Raw genomic sequence first — 20,314 nt, forward strand, 5'->3', positions numbered from 1 at the left:
TTAGACAAGGGTGTGTGGGTTTTGGGATTCGGGTCTCTGGTTTGGGGGGTATGTAACTGGGCTCAGTAACTCTAGAGTTTAATGTAAGCTTTTTAGTTAGGTGTGACATTTAAAAAAATGTTTCTGTCCAGAGTCTTATAGTATCTCCCATACCTCAGTTTTACATGAAGTGATTTTTTCAGTTAATCTCTTGATTAAGTGGGCTCCTACAAGCCCTCATTGTCCTTGCCTAGTAAGGCCGTTTGACTGGTTAAAGGGTAAGGTTTAGAAGTTGCCGCTTGAAGCGGTTCCATTTTAAATTATGTTCTCTTTATCAACTTTACTCTGGATCTACTTCTCACCTAATCAGACAAATTAGCTGGAAGGGTAGTTGTGCAAATGTCCAGTGAGATTCATTATATACTCTTGGTGCCTTTAATTACAGCTATGAGGTCCCTTCTCTTTTATCCAACTTATAGTTGCCCTAGAGTTTCACCTCCAGAATAGACAGCCACTGGGCCCACAGTTAAACTGCAGTTATTTATTTATGCTTCTTTTCATTAGGCTAGAAGGAAAACCTTAGGCCTTACTCGTTTATATTTCTCAGGGTTTAACACGTCTGACACATGATAAGGGCTAAATAAAAGTCTGTTTATTTATATAAATGCACCATTACTTCTCTTTTTCAGGCCAAGATGGGCTTCAAGGAAGGTGAAGGATTGGGTAAATACAGCCAGGGTCGGAAAGACATCGTTGAGGCCTCTAATCAGAAAGGTCGACGAGGCTTGGGTCTGACGCTGCAGGGCTTTGACCAAGAGCTGAATGTGGACTGGCGAGCTGAGCCAGAGGTAACTGATATGGAGAGGAGGAGACAGGAAAGCCATTTATGGCTCTATGAAGCCATATTAACATTAACAAACTAGAAGTCTCCAGAGACAGTATGATCAGGGTGGTTAGTGGAGATTGGAACTAGTTTCTTATGTGGAAGATACTGGGGGTGTCCAAAATGGAAAACAGGAGTCTGGGGGAGATACGGTGGGATGTGGATTTGTTTCCTGTTGCTTCATATAGGACTGTCTAAGACCAGTGGGTATAAGATGCAAGAAGGCAGGGCTTCCCTGGTGGCGCAGTGGTTGAGAGTCCGCCTGCCGATGCAGGGGACATGGGTTCGTGCCCTGGTCTGGGAAGATCCCACATGCCGTGGAGCGGCTGGGCCCGTGAGCCATGGCCGCTGAGCCTGCGCCTCCGGAGCCTGTGCTCCACAGCGGGAGAGGCCACACAGTGAGAGGCCTGCGTACCGCAAAAAAAAAAAAAAAAGATGCAAGAAGGCAGAGTGTGTCTCCACATAGAACTTTAATAAATATATACAGCTTTCCACCAGTGACGGAGGTGCCTAATGAGGTAGTGAGCTCCCTTTGCTGAAAGGATTCAAATGGGGCCAAATGAGGACCTACTCTCCCATTGTGTGAATGACTGGATTAGGTGCCCTCCAAGGTCCTTGCACCTCCACAGGTTTATGACATCTCGGTATTAAATAGGTGTTTGTTTATGCCATATAGCTTTTCTGTTGTGGGTTTAGTCTGCTTATCTCCTTGGGCACGAGTTTGCTGAATACCAAAGGAGGCTCTATCCCTTTTCATGACACAGGTAATGTTGAGATTTTATTTTTATTTATTTATTTATGCCCTACCTTATTCCACAGAGGATTTGAAGTAGGTATAATAAAAGCACCTAAAAATAATGGTAAAACATTACCATTATAGAGTTGAAACTAGAGAAAATAGAGCACAGATATCTAGCCTTCCACATAGTTGCTGTAGTTGAGCTTCAGATGTGGGTCTGAACTCTGGAAAATTGATATTTTATTTGTCTCCTGAACTGATGTTTCAGTTCAGGAAAGAAGTCCTGGGAACCTGTGCATGATAAAAGCCTAGTAAGGTGTCAGAGTAAGATGCTGATAAGCCAGGAGCTAATGGGTTCTGGGGCTGGTCCTGCTGTGCTGCCTTGTAGTTATGAGGAGACGAGACAGGCAGAATAGGGCAAATATTTGTAACTGGGGCTAGATGTAGGTTTTTACTTCAGACATACTTGGTGCTTTCCATGTCCTCATTTGTGTGAAAACAAGTGAAGAGTCCCTATCCTCTCAATGGGGCAGAATTAGAACTAACTTTGCAAACTTAGAATCTGAAATTTGCTCATAAAATCTGTTTTTAATGTAGACAGACTATTGGGAAAAACGAATTTTTTTTTTGTGGCCATGTTGCACGGCTTGCAGGATCTTAGTTCCCCTGACCAGAGATTGAACCTGGGCCGTGGCAGTGAAAGTACTGAGTACTAACCACTGGACCACCAGGGAATTCCATGAAAAATTTCTTCGAGACAAAGCTGTCCTAATTATCATTTACCATAATTTACTTTTGCTCTTAAAAAAGATGTCCTGTCTTTTGGATAAGAATTTGGCTCAACTGTTAGTTGGTGGCCACTTCTTTAAGGTAGATGAGTCTGGGCAGCCTGAGGTGAACGTCCAGTTCCCGGAGTCACCACACGGAGAGTGCTCAGTGGCCACTGCAGCCCAGGAATATGGAGTGCAAGGTGTGAAGCTTCAAAGTCCACTTTGTGGGTAGCCTTAATGTTCAGACTTCCATGGGGAGATTGAGTCTGCTTTTCCTCTCCAAAGGGGCATCCAAAGTGTATATGAGCTTCTTTTTAGAGGTTATAATTCACAGCTATTTATGCTTAACGGGGGTGGATTTGACCAGGGGGAGAAACCATGATTCACTGCTGGATTCATCGACAAAATTTTCAGTAATTTTTCTTTTAAACTTTTTCTCTGTTAAGTGTGGTTGGCTTGCCCTCAAGACCTTGCATTGTGATACCATTTTATGCCTTTCAGAGCATGTAATATTGCCTTTAATCTCATCGCTTCAATTCACAGTGGTGAATCTCTTCTCCACACTTGCTTGGAGGGAATGTGTGGAGCTGCCAATGCAGGTTAGCCACCTGTTTAGGTTTTATAATCCATGTCTTTCTAGCCCAGTGAACTTAGTTCTGGCTGCATGTTAGAATCACCTGGAGACTTCTAAAAACATACTTATACCTAGTCCCCACCTCAGACCAATAGAATCATATACTCTGAGGGTGAGGCCCAGGCATCAGTACTTTTTAAAAGGTCTGCAGATGATCCTAATGTATAGCCAGGATGAAAACCACTGTTTTAGCTTGATAAGGAAAGTAATTGAAAAATTAAGAGGAAGCAACATTAGAGATGCCAGTTTCTGCTCTGTCTTGGAATGAAAGGTATCAGGAGGTGAGACTCATTGCACTGAGTCTTCCTGATGTAATTACCTTATCATGGACTTAAATCCTATGTTTACTTCTCTGTGTCCCCACTGCTCTGATTATAGGCCTCTTGAGTTAAGGACCATGTGTTTTTGTTTTTTTTTTTTTGGCCACGTTGCAGGGCATGCGGGATCTTAGTTTCCCAACCAGGGATCAAACCTGTATACCCCCTCCGGTGGAAACGCACAATACTAACCACTGGACTGCCAGGGAAGTCCCAAGGACCATATCTTTTTTTTTTTTAACATCTTTATTGGAGTATAATTGCTTTACAATGGTGTGTTAGTTTCTGCTTTATAACAAAGTGAATCAGTTATACATATACACATGTTCCCATATCTCTTCCCTCCTGCATCTCCCTCCCTCCCACCCTCGCTATCCCACTCCTCTAGGTGGTCACAGACCACCTAGCTGATCTCCCTGTGCTATGCGGCTGCTTCCCACTAGCTATCCACTTTACACTTGGTAGTGTATATATGTCCATGCCACTCTCTCACCTCGTCACAGCCTGCCCCTCCCCCTCCCCATATCCTCAAGTCCATGCTCTAGTAGGTCTGTGTCTTTATTCCCATCTTACCCCTAGGTTCTTCATGACCTTTTTTTTTTTCCCTTAGATTCCATATATATGTGTTAGCATACGGTATTTGTTTTTCTCTTTCTGACTTACTTCGCTCTGTATGACAGACTCTAGGTCCAACCACCTCACCCCAAATAACTCAATTTCGTTTCTTTTTATGGCTGAGTAATATTCCATTGTATATATGTGCCACATCTTCTTTATCCATTCATCTGTTGATGGACACTTAGGTTGCTTCCATGTCCTGGTTATTGTAAATAGAGCTGCAATGAACATTTTGGTACATGACTCTTTTTGAATTACGGTTTTCTCAGGGTATATGCCAGTAGTGGGATTGCTGGGTCGTATGGTAGTTTTATTTGTAGTGTTTTTTGTTTTTTAATTAATTTATTTATTTTTGACTGTGTTGGGTCGTCGTTTCTGTGCGAGGGCTTTCTCTAGTTGCGGCAAGCGGGAGCCACTCTTCATCGTGGTGCACGGGCCTCTCACTATCGCGGCCTCTCTTTTTGCGGAGCACAGGCTCCAGATGTGCAGGCTCAGTAGTTGTGGCTCACGGGCCCAGTTGCTCCATGGCATGTGGGATCTTCCCAGATCAGGGCTCGAGCCCATGTCCCCTGCATTGGCAGGCAGATTCTCAACCGCTGAGCCACCAGGGAAGCCCTATTTGTAGTGTTTTAAGAAACCTCCATACTGTTCTCCATAGTGGCTGTATCAATTTGCATTCCCACCAACAGTGCGAGAGTGTTCCCTTTTCTCCACACCCTCTCCAGCATTTATTGTTTGTAGATTTTTTTGATGATGGCCATTCTGTCCGGTATGAGATGATATCTCATTGTAGTTTTGATTTGCATTTCTCTAATGATTAGTGATGTTGAGCATCCTTTCATGTGTTGGTTGGCAATCTGTATATCTTCTTTGGAGAAATGTCTATTTAGGTCTTCTGCCCACTTTTGGATTGGGTTCTTTGTTTTTTTGTTATTGAGCTGCTTGTAAATTTTGGAGATTAATCCTTTGTCAGTTGCTTCATGTGCAAATATTTTCTCCCATTCTGAGGGTTATCTTTTGGTCTTGTTTATGGTTTCCTTCGCTGTGCAAAAGCTTTTAAGTTTCATTAGGTCCCATTTGTTTATTTTTGTTTTTATTTCCATTTCTCTAGGAGGTGGGTCAAAAAGGATCTTGCTGTGATTTATGTCATAGAGTGTTCTGCCTATGTTTTCCTCTAAGAGTTTTATAGTGTCTGGCCTTACATTTAGGTCTTTAATCCATTTTGAGTTTATTTTTGTGTGTGGTGTTAGGGAGTGTTCTAATTTCATACTTTTACATGTAGCTGTCCAGTTTTCCCAGCACCACTTATTGAAGAGGCTGTCTTTTCTCCACTGTATATTCTTGCCTCCTTTATCAAAGATAAGGTGACCATATGTGTGTGGGTTTATCTCTGGGCTTTCTATCCTGTTCCATTGATCTATATTTCTGTTTTTAGGACCATATCTTTTAAACTCTGCATTCTGAGCTCTTAGCCCACAGTAGGTATTCATCAAATAATATTGGAACAAATGAAAGAAACTTTGTAAGTTGGGGAAGTTTCTTAGGATTCAATCCAGAATTGGACCTGGCCTTCAGAAGTTAAACTTTAGAATTCTGGCTCTTAGTTCTAATGTCTGACACTGCTAGTGGCCTCAGCTTCCTGGACCCTTTTCACTCTGAGTCCCTCTTGATTGTTTTGGGGAAGCCCTGGTGAGTTGGGGCATAGCCCTGAGGGTCTATCTTACCTGACTTACTTCCCTCTCTTTTGTTTGTAGCCCAGTGCCTGTGAGCAGGTGTCATGGTTCCCAGAATGTACCACTGAAATTCCTGACACTCAGGAAATGAGCGATTGGATGGTTGTGGGAAAGGTAGGATTTCAGGAAAATGTACCCTGAATTCTTGGCACTTATCTCCTGACTTTTCTCCTCCTCAAGTCAGTTGTGTACATCTGTGTACTCACAGTTTAAGAAAAATGTGAATCTGAGCATTCTGCATCAAGAGGGTGTGTCAGGGGCTTTACGGATATGCCCCTGTCAGATGAGGCAGACAGGGTTTTTCCTCCTTTAACTTGCAAGGCAGCACGAAATGTATAACTTCTGTCTTCCTCTTGGTTGCTTTTTAGAGTAGCTTATTATACATCTGTATATTCTGGTCACTGCTGGGCACTGTTTCAGGTAGATGAAAAGGCACTATCCCTGTCCTCAGAAAGTATTGAGGGAGTTGTTACGGAGGAAATTTAATTTCCTTCTGGAAAATTATAAGAATAAAGTAGATAGCTATACCAAGTCAGCATGGTCTGGAGAGCAGTTCTCAAAGTGTAGGGACCTCCAGGGATCTCCCTGACCCTTTCACGGGGTCTACCAGGTCAAAGTTATTTTAATAATGATACTGAAAAGTTATTTGCCTTTTTCATTCTCATTCTCTCACAAGTGTCCAGTGGAGTTTTCCAGTGACCATGACATGTGATATCACGACCAATTGAATGCAAATGTGGACAGGAGAATCTAGCTGTTGTGTATTAAGCCAGATATTGAGAGATTTGCAAAATGGAAAACAGGGCCACTCTTCTCAATAAATTTTTTTTTTGGAAATGTAGTTTTTTCTCATAAAAATGTTATTTATCTTAATATACCATCTTCTTTTAAACTAAATTAGTAAATATTTAAATGTTTTCTCAGTTTTAACTTCTAATATATATACACATATCTCTTATATAAACAAAAGCTCTTTGGGGGGTCCTCAGTGATCTTGAAGAGTGTAAACCTGAGAACGCTAAGTTTGAGCATCACTGATTTAGAGGTAGCCTCACTCAGACATGAAGTTGGACTTGACATCCCCATGAGGCTCCCTCACCCTTGTTTTCTGTGACACTACCAGGTCAGTGCCTGGTATCCTGCCTTCGTACTCATCACAGAGCAGGAGGCTTCCTGGTTGAGGGACAGGCTTCTGTCATTTGGGGCATTCCCCATCCTTCTGCCTCCACACTCTAGGGACAGACAGCTTGGATGTCTCCTTCCTGTTTGCTTTTCTCAGCCTCAGCATTCATGAGTCTTGTATGCATATGGTGCTCTAGTCAGAGTACCCACGGGGCTGCTTCATCTCACAGCCATCTGGACTAGAGCCAGAGGGATTTAGGATTTTCTTTTTCCCGCCCCTCAGGGATTGATGTTCTTTGGCCCCTTTTGCTCTACTCACTCAGAACCCTAGTTTCTCCATCCATCCCCCCAAATACAGTTGCTTGTGGTCATTATTGATTGTTTTCTTCTCCCTGTAGAGAAAGATGATTATTGAAGATGAAACAGAGTTTTGTGGGGAAGAGCTGCTTCACAGTGTGTTGCAATGTAAGGTAAGGACTCGTGGCTAGAGCTGGAGTTGAAGATTTTGTGTGAGGGGTTGTGCTGGGCTTTTCTTGTTCTTTTGAGTCAGTTGTGGGGAGGCTGAAGTTTAGCTAAGATTTTTCCTTGAGATCAGATAGGTAGCTTGGTACATTTCTGTGAGGTGTCCTTTTTCCTGGTGGCTCTCCTGCCCTGTAGTGTTGTGCTATCCCTGTGATCAGTAGCCAGGAAAGGAACCACTTAATTTCAGTGGGTCGGTTCATTGTAATCCTGAAGGGGGCCTGACATAGTGAAAGGTTCAGAATCATTGTGTAGCATCAGATAGAGCTGAATTCAAATCCTAGTTTAGCAGCTTTTTTTTTTTTTTCCTGTGTGACCTTGGGCCACTTGCTTTAGCTTCTCTGAGTTTGAGTTTCCTCACCTATAAATTGGGGAGAAAATACTCACTTCCCAGTGTTGTTGTAAAAATTAAAAGAAGTAGCTGGTGTTACCCTCCCCTTGATGTCTTTTGGCCTGTCTTTGGGTCAGGAAGTGCATTGCCTGGGGCAGAATGGGCCAAGGAAACTCTGAGGAAGAAATGGGTTGGAGAAGAAGCAAGGCCTCAGACTAGCTTCACAGAGCTTATTTTTCTGGCAGGCAGAGTGTTGGGAATATCCTTAAGGTGACTGGAACTCAGGTAAGGTGAGGCTTTCTTTTTTCAGAGAGAATATTAGAGAACAGAGAAGGGTTCCCTCCTGTGTGGTAGGTGCCCTCAGAAAACTCTGGTCTTGGTTTCTCTACCCTGTCTCTGGGTACCCTTCATATCAGAACTCTGGTCCCTTGGGAAGTTGCTGCGGGGGTGGAGAAGCAGATTTGTTATGAGGATTACCAGTGCCAGGAGGTGACTCCGTGCCATTTATTAACTACTTAACCATGTGCCAGGCACATGCTTACTTCCCTTTTATTTTGTACCATTTTACAGGTGAGGTAGTTGAGGGTCAGTGATTGAGTGACTTGTCTAGGGTCACACATCTGGTCATTTCAGAACTGGGATACGGCAGGAGCCTAGCTCTTCAGAGGGCTGTGAATCAGGCCCCTCAAGCTCATTAAGACACCTGTTTCATCCCAAAGGGTGATGCTCACCTTCAGGTTCTGATTCTCTCTGGGCAGAACGTGTTTGATGTCCTGGATGGGGAGGAGATGCGGCGAGCTCGGACCCGGGCCAATCCCTACGAGATGATCCGAGGAGTCTTCTTCCTAAACAGGTTTGCTGACATTTCCTTCCCCCCCACCCCGATGTACACTGCTCTACCTTTTCATTTGAGCCTTAGCTCTCCATATGTCTGGTACTGAGGCACACTTTTCTGTCTTGCTTTGTTGCAGGGCGGCAATGAAGATGGCTAACATGGATTTTGTGTTTGATCGCATGTTTACAAATCCGAGGGACTCTTACGGGGTGAGAACAAGATTTTGCTTCTGAATTCATAGTGCCAAATGAGCTTGAGCTTCAGAAATTGCCATTTGTGCAGTGCTAGGAGAGTATTCCTGCTAGGTGGTAGAGATGTATTTTGTGAAAGAGATATATTTTGCTTTGAGCTCTTCAGGTAGGGTTCCACAGTGCTTCCCTGTGGTCCCAGGAGTGCCCCAGTAAGCAGTTGTCTCTAGGGCTTCAGGCCCTGAGTCCCACCCCCCAACTCTGCAGACCCTGCTGCTCACTCTGAGTGGAGGCAGCAGGGCTTGCAGGGGTGGAGAAGGGGCATTCCTGACAAAATCAGCAGCTGTGCATCTATAGGCCTAGGGAGCAGGGAGATGAGGCCATGAGCTAGAACACAGGCCTCCCTCCTGCATTCATTAAACGTGTATTTATCAAAACCCCTACATTGTGCCAGGCACAGTACCAGGAATATAATTTTGAAGGAGATAGATGTGACCCCTTTCCCTGTGGTGCTTGTGTTCTGGAAATTCTGGTGGACTTGAGAGCTGTTAAGGGTACAGCGTTGGGGGTTTGTAAAGCCTTTCTGTGCTCATTGATGTGTGGAGGCCAGTTGCCACCAAGGAGCTTTCCCCTGCTTTCTTCCTACCATGGATGAGGTAGAGTCTGAGTACAGTCAGCCCTCCGTGTCTGTAGGTTCTGCATCCACCAATACAGAGGGCCGACTGTACACTGCCATTTTATATAAAGGACTTGAGCATCTGCAGATTTTGGTGGCTGCAGGGGTCCTGAAACCAATCCCCTGCAGACACTGCGGGATGACTGTATACAGTCCTTACAGTGAGTGTTCCAAATTGAAACTTGTGACATCATCTGATTTGGTTGCTGTTTCTGATATGAGAGGGCAGTACTCTGGGAAACGTTTGAGTGTTGAATGAAATGTGGGTATCTGGGTTCTTTCACTGGTCTATTTAAAATCAATATTGTGTCTGAAGACCTAGACTGTGTTCAGTGAGGGTTGAGGGCGGGCATGGAGTGCAGCACTTAGTCGCAGGTGGTGTCACTTAGGTTCATACCTTCTTTGTGTCTCAGCTGCCTCATCTCTGAAATTAGCCCTACTAACCTGCCAGAGGGCTGGGGTAGGACCAAAAGACTCTTAAGATTTGTTCCAGCTCTAAAATCTGTGATTTCAAACATGGCCCCTTTCCCTTTCTGCCTCTCTGAACAAGCTTTATGTGGGATCATAATTACCAGTCTTTGGCCCTTCTCAAGAAGTGGTAGAGCAAAATGATTTTCTACTTTGCTACATGTCATTTTTCTGAACACAGACCCTCCATAATGATAGAGAAAGAAAAAAGGAAATTTCATTCTAACATTCCCTTCAGGGTTTCAAAGCATTTTTACCCAGTCCTAGAAAGTTAGTTCTCTCTGACAGTGAAGGGGCCAGGAGCCAGCTGTTCCCAAACCTGTTTCTGCTTCACTCACCCTCCTTCTACTAGGCCCCGATTATCCACTGCTTAAAGAAACCTGTTTTCCAAGTTCTTTAATGTTTCGGCTTCACCCTGACTACTTCTTCAGTGCTGGCGAAACTGGTAGGTGGACCCCTCTAGTCTTTAGTTATTTTTCTCTCCCAGGTCTCCCTCCCCATTTTACAGTACCAGCAAGCTGCACAAAAGGGCTCTTGGAATTAGCATCTTGAGAAAATTCGGTTGATATAATGTTGATTTAATTTTTTGAGCTCCAAATGATTTCTTTTAAACCCCTGCCTGGCAAAGGAACTCTGTCAAGCCGCTGGGAAGTCACAGCATCACTTTGGGCTTTTGAATGTTAAATGCCTCCAGCAGCTGGTATCTGGTTATTTTCTTTCGCTGTCAGGAAAATGAAGTAGGCATCAGGGTTGTCCCATTGAGGTCGAGGGTGGAGATATTAGTTACATAGGAAAAGGCAGCCGTGTTTGTGATGCTTCAGGCAGCTTCTTGACTTGAATTGATTGATAGTGGCCATGGAGAATTGCCCTTTCAGAGATGTTCTTCTGCACTACACTATAAAAAGTGATTTCTCTTCAGCTCCTAGTGTTTTCTTCTCTCTTTTCACCTCTGTTTTCCCCCAAGGACCAGAGTGACAGCCAAGCCCGGCAGGCTTGGTGTGTTTTTCAGGCGAGACACTCTAGAGCACTCCCAGCAGAGCTGGGAGTGGTGGAAGCCCCAGGCACATGCCCAGGTTGGCTAGGTTCTCAGTGGCTCTTGCATCAGGCAAATTACAGAATAAGAGTGTGGAGAACTTGAAGCTTGGGAAAGTGTGAGGAGGTTGGAGGTGGGAAGCCAGAGGGAGGGTCTCTGAGGTTTTTCAGTGTGTTTCTGCTTCTGCAGGTTGTGGAAAAAGGAGAAAAGAGGCTAGGGTAGGGAAATAAAGAAATCATAAACAAGAATTGGAAGGGACAAGGGAAAGAAGGGAATTTAGATTGTTTGGGTATATGGAAGCATATTATAAACCAAAACGTTATGTGAGGGACTTGTGTGCTTGGGGTTATTGTTGAGGTAAGAAAACATTGGCTGTGAAGCGTAACAGGAGACAAAAACTGAATGTAGATCTTTAAGTTTCAGTGCTGTCTTAGAAGAAATTAGACAGCACTTACAAAGTGCCCACTGCATGTGGAGCACAGTGCTAGGCATTGCAAAGACGGAAGGATGGAAGGGACCAGAGTTTTGACTCTAAGGAGGTTGATCTAGTTGAATATAATGTTATCTTACATTTGTTTAGTATTGTACAGTTTCTAAAGGTCTTTGACATATGGTACTTCATTTAACCCTCTAATAGCCTTAAAAAATAATCTGCATTAGTCCCAGTTTACAGTTGAGGAAGCTCGAGCTTAAAGACATAAGTTACGGACTTGCCTTTGACTGCACAGCCAGTAAATGGCAGAGGTGAGAATCCCAGATGTCCTTTCTATGAAAGGACCTTCTGGCTGTGGCCTGTGAGGGTATGACACATCTTGAAATCACAGAACAGATCATATTTATGCCCTCTTCTTGAAGGTGAGATGCTTTCATTGATTCATTCCCCTTCCTTCTCCCAGTCTTCCTTTGGGCCATCTGCTTACCCAGAGAGACTGGAGCCTGGGGCTAGGACATGGCCAGTGGTGAGGAACAATGTTTTCACTCTTTCTAGCATGTGCAAGCCTTAAAATTGTGACCCCTGCCTCACTACCACGTTGCAGCCTGGGAAGTGCCGCGTAATATTCTCGGCAAATGCCATTAGGTCTTTCTTTGTGTGTGCAAATGAATATAATCCAAAAATATGAAAACTGATGGCTCAGGAACAAAAGTATGCTAGGGTGGAGTGGCAGGGGTAGGGGAGAAAGAACTGATATATCCCAGCATGCTGAATGGGCTTGTCACAGGATGATGAAGTTTATTTTTAGCTAAAGTCTTTCTCCTGAGACTTTTCCACCGTTTTGATAAAGGTAGATAACCATCATCAGAGGCAAGGCCCTTGTCACCTAGAAAGTGACTGGATCGTGAGCATCAGTATTTCCATTTCTTTCTTATAACTGTTTCCCCTGAAGCTTTCTGATCTTTATCTAGCAGTTAACAGAGCTCTGGACAAGCACCCAGCCATGCCAAACCTGTAGAGAGAGAAGGCTGAGCTGCCTTAGCCCCTTTCTGCTGGATGTTCATGAGGGTCCCCTGCAGTAACCCCCTCTAGAACTCAACCTCTTGTCACCAGTGCAGATGGTTTATCCTCTCTGCTGTGGAGGGTTGGGACAAGTAGAATTCATCATCTAGGGCCCAGGTGTGTAGAAGAGAAGTGTAAACACACAGTCTAGGTCTGCACGCAGCATACATTTTATTTTGTTTATTTATTTGGCCGTGCTGCATGGCTTGCGGGATTAAGTTCCCCGACCAGGGATCGAACCTGGGCCACAGCAGTGAAAACCGGGAATCCTAACCACTAGGCCACCAGGGAACTCCCAACATTTTAGATTAAGAGTTAAAGCCACTCAAGTGGCCAAAACTATAATCCAATAAAAATACAAATGATTATTGTAATTTAGTTATTCCTTAGGTGGGTGGGTGCTCTGATGGCTGCCCGGAAGCTGCACACCATTGTCTCCTGTTCTCTCTACCTTGTCAGCTCCCAGCTATGCACCACCCAGGCCGTGGCTAGCAGAGGAGCAAAGGCAGGAGGGGGGGGGGTGCTAAAAAGGAAGAGACTCAATGCACTGTGGTATCTTGGATGGGGTCATGGAACAGAACAAGGGCTCTAGTGAGATCGGAATCAAGTCTGGACTTTAGTTAATAGTAATGTACCTGTGTCAGTTTCTTAATTTTGACAAATGACAATGTAAGATGTTAATAAAACTGGGTGAAGGGTATATGCGAACTTTATTCTTGCACCTTATCTATAAATCTAAAATTATTCCATGATAAAAAGTTAATTGGAAAAAAAAGGGACAGCCTCAGAGGTAGGGGAGAAGGGAAGCAGAGGCTATGATCTGGAAAGATAGGCCCTGTGGCTGAGAGGGGGTGATGTGAGAGCCCCTCAGACTTTGGTTGGACAGGAAGGCCTGCATCTAATGGTCAGGCTGATGGGATTCTGATTTAGCTTTGCTGCGGACTGTCTGTGAACAAGTCGCTTTGTGTCTTGGGGTCTCTTTTTCCCTATCTGTAATGTGGGGTTAGAATATTCTGCTCAGTGGGACTTTTGTAAGGCAGGATATGATGCTGAGAAATAATGCTGAGGAAAAGATGCTGAGAAATAAAAAATGCACACTTAGATGCCCATTAAGATGTTTTTATTAGGAGTCTGAGCTAGGCCTGGTGGGTTGAAAGGCATCAGGGGTGTTTGAGGTGGGGATGGGCAAAAACTTTGGAGGGCAATGATCACAGAGGACACATTTCTGGGCGCTTGTGGCTCTGGCCACAGGAACTCTGCATTGTGCTTGCTGAAAGGCTTATTTTACTCCCCCTGCCTTCTCTTTCCTGCTCCCCATTTAGCCATCTTTTTTCCCTTCCTCCCCTGACTTCCACTTGCCTTTGCAGAAACCACTGGTGAAGGACCGAGAAGCTGAGCTTCTATACTTTGCTGACGTCTGTGCAGGCCCAGGTGGCTTCTCGGAGTATGTGCTGTGGAGGAAGAAGTGGCACGCAAAGGGCTTTGGAATGACTCTGAAGGGTCCTAACGATTTTAAGCTGGAAGACTTCTACTCGGCCTCCAGTGAGCTCTTCGAACCCTACTACGGTAGGGATGTGGAGGAGGGTAGCAGGGGCTATGAGAGGCAGTTCTCTTTGGAGACTTTAGGTCAGAAGTAGTTATTATCCACTTGCCATGTTTTCTTTCCCAGGTCTCTGAGTCTGGGGTTCCCAGCCAATGTCATGAAGGTCTCGGTTCCCTCTAGACTGTCCCTTTTTACCCCAGGCCTGTGGGTACAGGTTAAATACTCCACTAAGCAAACTCTCACCAGAGCCATATTAATTCCTCCTTTCTTCTCTTGTGGTGACAGGAGATAATGAAACTGCCTGATCTCCGGCTGAGAACTGGCAGGGTTATTAACACATACAAACCCACACCCATCTCCAGCCAGCTCAGCAGCCCTCCAGCAGTTCCCTCCACTCTGGCTCGCTTTTTGTGATTTGGCAGCAAATCCTAAGTCCTTTGTTAACAGTTCTTATTAAGAAATTGATATTGGTTCCTAAATGTAGGTGCTTTAAACAACTTTGATCTTGAGTATGAAGACCTTCTGTTTCAGTTGATGACTCTTGGCTGGTCAGCTCCTTCTGAACTCTGCTTTATTATAGCAGGGCACTGTTTTTGCCTCCTGTCCATCACTGCAAGGCAGCCTTGTATGATGGGTCCTTCAGTGAGTTGCTCCTCACAGGGGCTTTTCTCCTGGGCCTCGAGGTACACCTGGTACCTGTGTTCACAGCCCCAGAGAGCTTGTGTCCCAGCTCCAGGGATGCACAGGGCATATGAGCTAAATGTGAATCTTGTGTCTTGTCAGGTGAGGGTGGGATCGATGGAGATGGAGACATCACCCGCCCAGAGAACATCACTGCTTTTCGGAATTTTGTCCTGGATAACACAGATCGCAAGGGTGTCCACTTTCTGATGGCTGATGGGGTAGGTGACCTGCTCTTCATAGGGTGATGCTTTAGGGACTTATCATGTTAGAGGCTTGAAAATTGGTTTTGTTTGTTTTGGTTTGGTCCTTTAGCTGCCCTGGAAGGGCAGATAGTAGGGATGTGTGATGTATGTTTTTATTCTTTTCGTGCATCTTTTCAGTGGTAACTTTGTCAAGGCTGTGATGTTGTGGGCATCTTTGCTTGGAGCAAGTGGACCTTCTCAGCTCACTTCTTCAAAGGGCCTTGGCTGGCTATGAGACATGGTGAGAGGAGGGCCATGACTAAGATGAGCTAGGCAGAGCTGACCGGGAAGAACATTCCCATCATTTGTCACCTGGGTGCTGCTCCTGGTAGAGGCTGTCTACACATGGCCGCTCCTAAGCCTCTGGATGGGCTAATAGGTGACCGTATAACCGAAGGCAGCAGCTCAAAGGAGTCCTCCGGGACTCCACAGGAGGCTCGGTCAATCACTGGGCTACAGTGAATATTCACGTCGCCTGTTTCTTGGGCAGGTATTTGATGTATAGAGGCAAGTCCCCTGCAGCTTTCTCACCTAGTAATCTGATGCTGCAGGTAGTCTTTTCTGGAATGAGCCACAAATTAGTGTAGAGGAGGGTCAGAGAAGTCGCAGTTGCACCAGGGTCACATGGCCAGAGTTGAGAAGAGCCTCTGGAGCCCCTTGGGTAGCCTTTCAAGCAGTAGCCCTGTGGAGAGGTGAAGAAATGTTTAGGATATCAGCACAGGATCTGAACATGCACCTCGCTCACCAAAGCTTTGTGCACAGCAGGCGACAACAGATAGACAGGCTTGGGTGGAGGGGAGGGAGGGGCTGCTTCACCTGTGCTTGAGGGATCTGATAGTGCTTGGGAGGCAGGCAGCCTTGCAGTTTGTCAGCCAGAGTGGCAAACTCAAGGATTGTCCTTCTGGCTTAGGCAGCTTAGACTGGTGACCTGTGTGGCTGATTTATTTGTTTGTCTGTTTCCCCTATAAACAGACATGCATTTTAAGAAGCATCTGTAAATCTGGAAGACGTTGCTAAACATTTTTGATTCTGGAGACCTGGCCAGGCTGGGCCCAGCTTAATGGAGGCCAGCCTCTTTACTTTTCTTAATTATTGTGATGAAAAACACATAATGTAAAATTTACCATTGCAACCGTTTTTAAGTTTACAGTTCAGTAGTGTTAAGTATATTCACACTATTGTGAGACAGATCTCCAAAACTTTTTCATTTTGCAAAATTGAAACTCTGTACCCATTAAACAACAACTCCCCTCTCTTCCTATCACAGCCCCTGGCCTCCTTCACTTCTGTGTGAGCATGGCTGTCTGCTCCCTGCTGGGATCTCACAGAGAGGGAGACCACTCCAAGAATAGCAGTGTACATTCTTTGAACAAACACCCTGGCCAGAGACACTGCCAGCTGGAGGGAGAGGCTTCATGGTCTTGGGACAGGAAAGGGGGTTTTGTGAATAAATCCTTGGTCTGCAGAGAAAGAGATTACTGTGACTGTCAGAGTTATGCTAACTTTTCTCCTGTCACCAGATTGGGGCCTGTTCGGTGGTCAGCCCACAACTGAGCAAACCCATTTGCAGAGTTTCAGGCCACATGTACTCCCTGGATCTCACTGGATTCACCAGGGCATTTAGTTTCCTATCTTGTAGTTGGCCTGTGACTAGCGTATTTTGACTCTGTTCTGCCATACTCTTCCCTTGGATTCCCACGTGAGTTTTAAAATTTTCTGGACCATCTCCTTGGAGGAGCAGACTTGGTTCCATCCCCGGGAGTGATAGAGCAGGAAAACAGCACTGGCTCAGTAGTCAGGCCTGGGTCCCAGGTGCTGTCTTCACCACAGTGAGCCATGTGACCACGCCGAAGAATCTAAACACCGAGCTGTATCTTTATCGGTCAGATGGTGGAGATCAATGAAAACACTTCAAGAAATCTCACAGAAGATGAGGTAGGGGGTACTCTTTTCAGTCCTCATCACTTCTGTTTTCTACCCTGATCCTTGTGCTCTCATTTCAGGGTTTCTCAGTGGAGGGACAGGAGAACCTGCAGGAGATCCTCAGCAAACAGCTGCTGCTCTGTCAGTTCCTCATGGCGCTGTCCGTTGTCCGGACAGGTGACACTGCCTCTGCTGTCTCCCCACCCGGACCCACCTCTTAGAGGCCCTGTTGGACAAGAGCATGTATAGGGGTTGGCTTGGAAGTTAAAAAACAATCTGCTTATATTAGGTGACAGGTGGCTGAATGAGGAATTTAGGGGAAAAAGTGCCATAGAATCCCCAAAGTCCCCTCTAAAACTGAGTCTTTCCCTTATATTGCCTGTGACTTTAATGGACCCAGCTGCTGGGTCCCTGACTTCGTCATACTCCCTGAGACTGCCTTACCCACCTTGTGGAATGGAAGCTGCTGACTGCTACTGGTGTTTTCTCTCTCATCTAGGAGGCCACTTCATCTGTAAAACCTTTGACCTCTTCACACCTTTCAGTGTGGGGCTCATCTACCTGCTGTACTGCTGCTTTGAACGAGTATGTCTCTTTAAGCCGATCACCAGCCGTCCTGCCAACTCAGAGAGGTGAGACTTTCCTGGCCATTTTAATCAGACTAGTTGGCTAAATGTCAGAACAGCAAATCCTGGTGCATCTCTGGCATGACCACTCAAGCTACATTAAAAACCTTGACTTAAAAAAAGTGATTGGAGCCAAGAGGAGTCAGGATTTGGATTTTAATGGTTCTTCAATGTACCCGTCAGCCTCTGCCTCCTTTTCCACAAACCTTATTCACCACACTTACGTGGGCAACCCTTGGCTTGGCCCGGGAGGGAGAAGGAGACCAATAGAACGGTCACCTGGAGGGACTAAGTGGGCCACTAGCCAGAGTCACTGTTGGTGTCCCAGGTGGGACACAGTGTCCATACACGATGTGAGAGAAGATGTGGCCAATCCGAATTTCTAAGTGGCTTGTTAAAAACACAGATTTCTGGGCCCTGTCCCTGGAGAGTCTGATTGTCTTTAACTTAACAGACTTCCCAGGTGACGATGATGCAGCCAACCTGGCACAGGGCAGTTGGGAACCACAGCCATAGAGAGTAGACATACAGCCCAACATAAAAAGAAAGGATTTGAGGTGAACTTTGCAACACACAGACTGTGCTGTTCTTTGTGCATAGACAAGAGCTTCACGACTCAGCAAGGGGATTGGGGAAGGGAAAAGGGAGGGAAGCCCTTGCTCAGTGGAGTGACAGGGTATCTCCTGCCAGGTATGTGGTGTGCAAGGGCCTGAAGGTGGGCATCGATGACGTGCGGGATTACCTCTTCTCAGTCAATATTAAACTCAACCAGCTGCGGAACACCGATTCCGACGTCAACCTTGTGGTCCCCTTGGAGGTGATCAAGGGAGACCATGAATTTACTGACTACGTGATACGGTCCAATGAAAGGTAAGCAAACCAATGTGTTTTTTTTCTTTGTTTCTTTTTTTTTTGCTGGCACCACTGGGCTATCAAGAAAGACCAGAGAATGAAGGACTGAATGACCAGCTCTTTGTATCACTTTGTTAATTTTGAAAAATTGGTAACTGGGATTGGTCTGCTTATTCCAGGGCTCCCTGGGACTTTGGGTACCTTGAGGACTTTCATCCTGCTCCCATGCCCTGCCACAAGGGTGGCCAGTGGGAGCCTGGCTGGCATACCCCTGCCCATGGGAGCCTGAGTATGATAGTGAAAGCTGACAGAGAGCAGACTTGTTCTGTGTCCTCAGAGGAAGGAGTAATTTCCCTTTAATTGCTTCCATTTGTAAAAGGCCATCATAGTTGTTGCCCTGTGAAGTCCCCTGGTTGGAAGCAACAGACGGCTGGAAAGCAAGTATATAACATGCTTTGGAAATTTGTTACCAAAGCTTTTGCCAATCCATGAGTTCCCCAAATAGGCCATGTGAATGCTGGTTTTTGTTTTTTTTTTAACCTTCATTAATTGTTTTCCCCCTTCCCCGTTAGTGGTGATAATTTAAAGTTGTGACAGTTGGCTCAGTTTGCTAAGTGGGCAAGCCTTATTGAACAGTTTTCTAGATAGGCTGGAGAGTTGTATAGTGGCAATGAATCAATAGAAGTGCTTTCTTAGGGGAGCCAAACAGGTGTTGTAAAGGTCATTTCTAAGAGTACAATCCCAAGTCTCCCAGAGAAGTTCCTTCCATGTCCTGGCTATTGTAAATAGAGCTGCAGTGAACATTGTGGTACATGATTCTTTTTGAATTATGGTTTTCTCAGGGTATATGCCCAGTAGGGGGATTGCTGGGTTGTATGGTAGTTCTATTTTTAGTTTTTTAAGGAACCTCCATACTGTTCTCCATAGTGGCTGTATCAATTTACATTCCCACCAACAGTGCAAGAGGGTTCCCTTTTCTCCACACCCTCTCCAGCTTTTATTGTTTGTAGATTTTTTGATTATGGACATTCTGACTGGTGTGAGGTGATACCTCATCGTAGTTTTGATTTGCATTTCTCTAATGATTAGTGATGTTGAGCATTCTTTCATGTGTTTGTTGGCAATCTGTATATCTTCTTTGGAGAAACGTCTGTTTAGGTCTTCTGCCCATTTTTGGATTGGGTTGTTTGTTTTTTTGATATTGATCTGCATGAGCTGCTTGTAAATTTTGGAGATTAATCCTTTGTCAGTTGCTTCATTTGCAAATATTTTCTCCTGTTCTGAGGGTTGTCTTTTCATCTTGTTTATGGTTTCCTTTGCTGTGCAGAAGCTTTTAAGTTTCATTAGGTCCCATTTGTTTATTTTTTTTCTTATTTCCATTTCTCTAGGGGGTGGGTCAAAAAGGACCTTGCTGTGATTTATGTCATAGAGTGTTCTGCCTATGTTTTCCTCTAAGAGTTTTATAGTGTCTGGCCTTACATTTAGGTCTTTAATCCATTTTGAGTTTATTTTTGTGTATGGTGTTAGAGAATGTTCTAATTTCATTCTTTTACATGTAGCTGTCCAGTTTTCCCAGCACCACTTATTGAAGAGGCTGTCTTTTGTCCATTGTATGTTCTTGCCTCCCTTATCAAAAATAAGGTGACCATATGTGTGTGGGTTTATCTCTGGGCTTTCTAGCCTGTTCCATTGATCTATATTTCTGTTTTTGTGCCAGTACCATACTGTCTTTTTTTTGTTTGTTTTTTAAATTTGTTTTTGGCTGTGTTGGGTCTTCGTTGCTACGCACAGGCTTTCTCTGGTTTCAGCAAGCGGGAGCTACTCTTCATTGCCGTGCGCGGGCTTCTCATTGCGGTGGCTTCTCTTGTTGTGGAGCACGGGCTCTAGGCACGCGGGCTTCAGTAGTTGCAGCACGTGGGCTCAGTAGTTGTGGCTGTGGCCTCTAGAGCACAGGCTCAGTAGTTGTGGCGCACAGGCTTAGTTGCTCCACAGCATGTGGGATCTTCCCGGACCAGGGCTCAAACCCGTGTCCCCTGCATTGGGAGGCAGATTCCTAACCACTGTGCTACGAGGGAAGTCCCATACTGTCTTGATTACTGTAGCT

The 20,314-nt window shown here is 45.1% G+C and overlaps 1 protein-coding gene across 6 annotated transcripts in view; it reads left to right on the forward strand.

The window, feature by feature from the left end:
• The window catches only part of CMTR1 (cap methyltransferase 1), a 60,220-nt gene that overhangs the window by 12,452 nt on the left and 27,454 nt on the right, over positions 1-20,314 (forward strand). For 5 of the 6 annotated variants that reach the window (XR_009565748.2, XM_030870854.2, XM_070046698.1 and 2 more), the window contains exons 4-13: positions 669-827; positions 5,695-5,787; positions 7,194-7,265; positions 8,404-8,498; positions 8,617-8,689; positions 13,708-13,906; positions 14,667-14,785; positions 16,813-16,909; positions 17,232-17,364; positions 18,049-18,228. Coding sequence is in view for 5 of the 6 variants with exons in the window: in XM_030870854.2 (XP_030726714.1) it covers positions 669-827; positions 5,695-5,787; positions 7,194-7,265; positions 8,404-8,498; positions 8,617-8,689; positions 13,708-13,906; positions 14,667-14,785; positions 16,813-16,909; positions 17,232-17,364; positions 18,049-18,228 (1,220 nt within the window). In the remaining variant the exon portion in view is untranslated. The remainder of the gene's footprint in view (positions 1-668; positions 828-5,694; positions 5,788-7,193; positions 7,266-8,403; positions 8,499-8,616; positions 8,690-13,707; positions 13,907-14,666; positions 14,786-16,812; positions 16,910-17,231; positions 17,365-18,048; positions 18,229-20,314) is intronic. The other variant, XM_030870852.2, reaches the window with a different exon arrangement.

This window comes from Globicephala melas, chromosome 11 (genome assembly GCF_963455315.2).
Source record: "Globicephala melas chromosome 11, mGloMel1.2, whole genome shotgun sequence".
Taxonomy (NCBI): Eukaryota; Metazoa; Chordata; class Mammalia; order Artiodactyla; family Delphinidae; genus Globicephala; species Globicephala melas.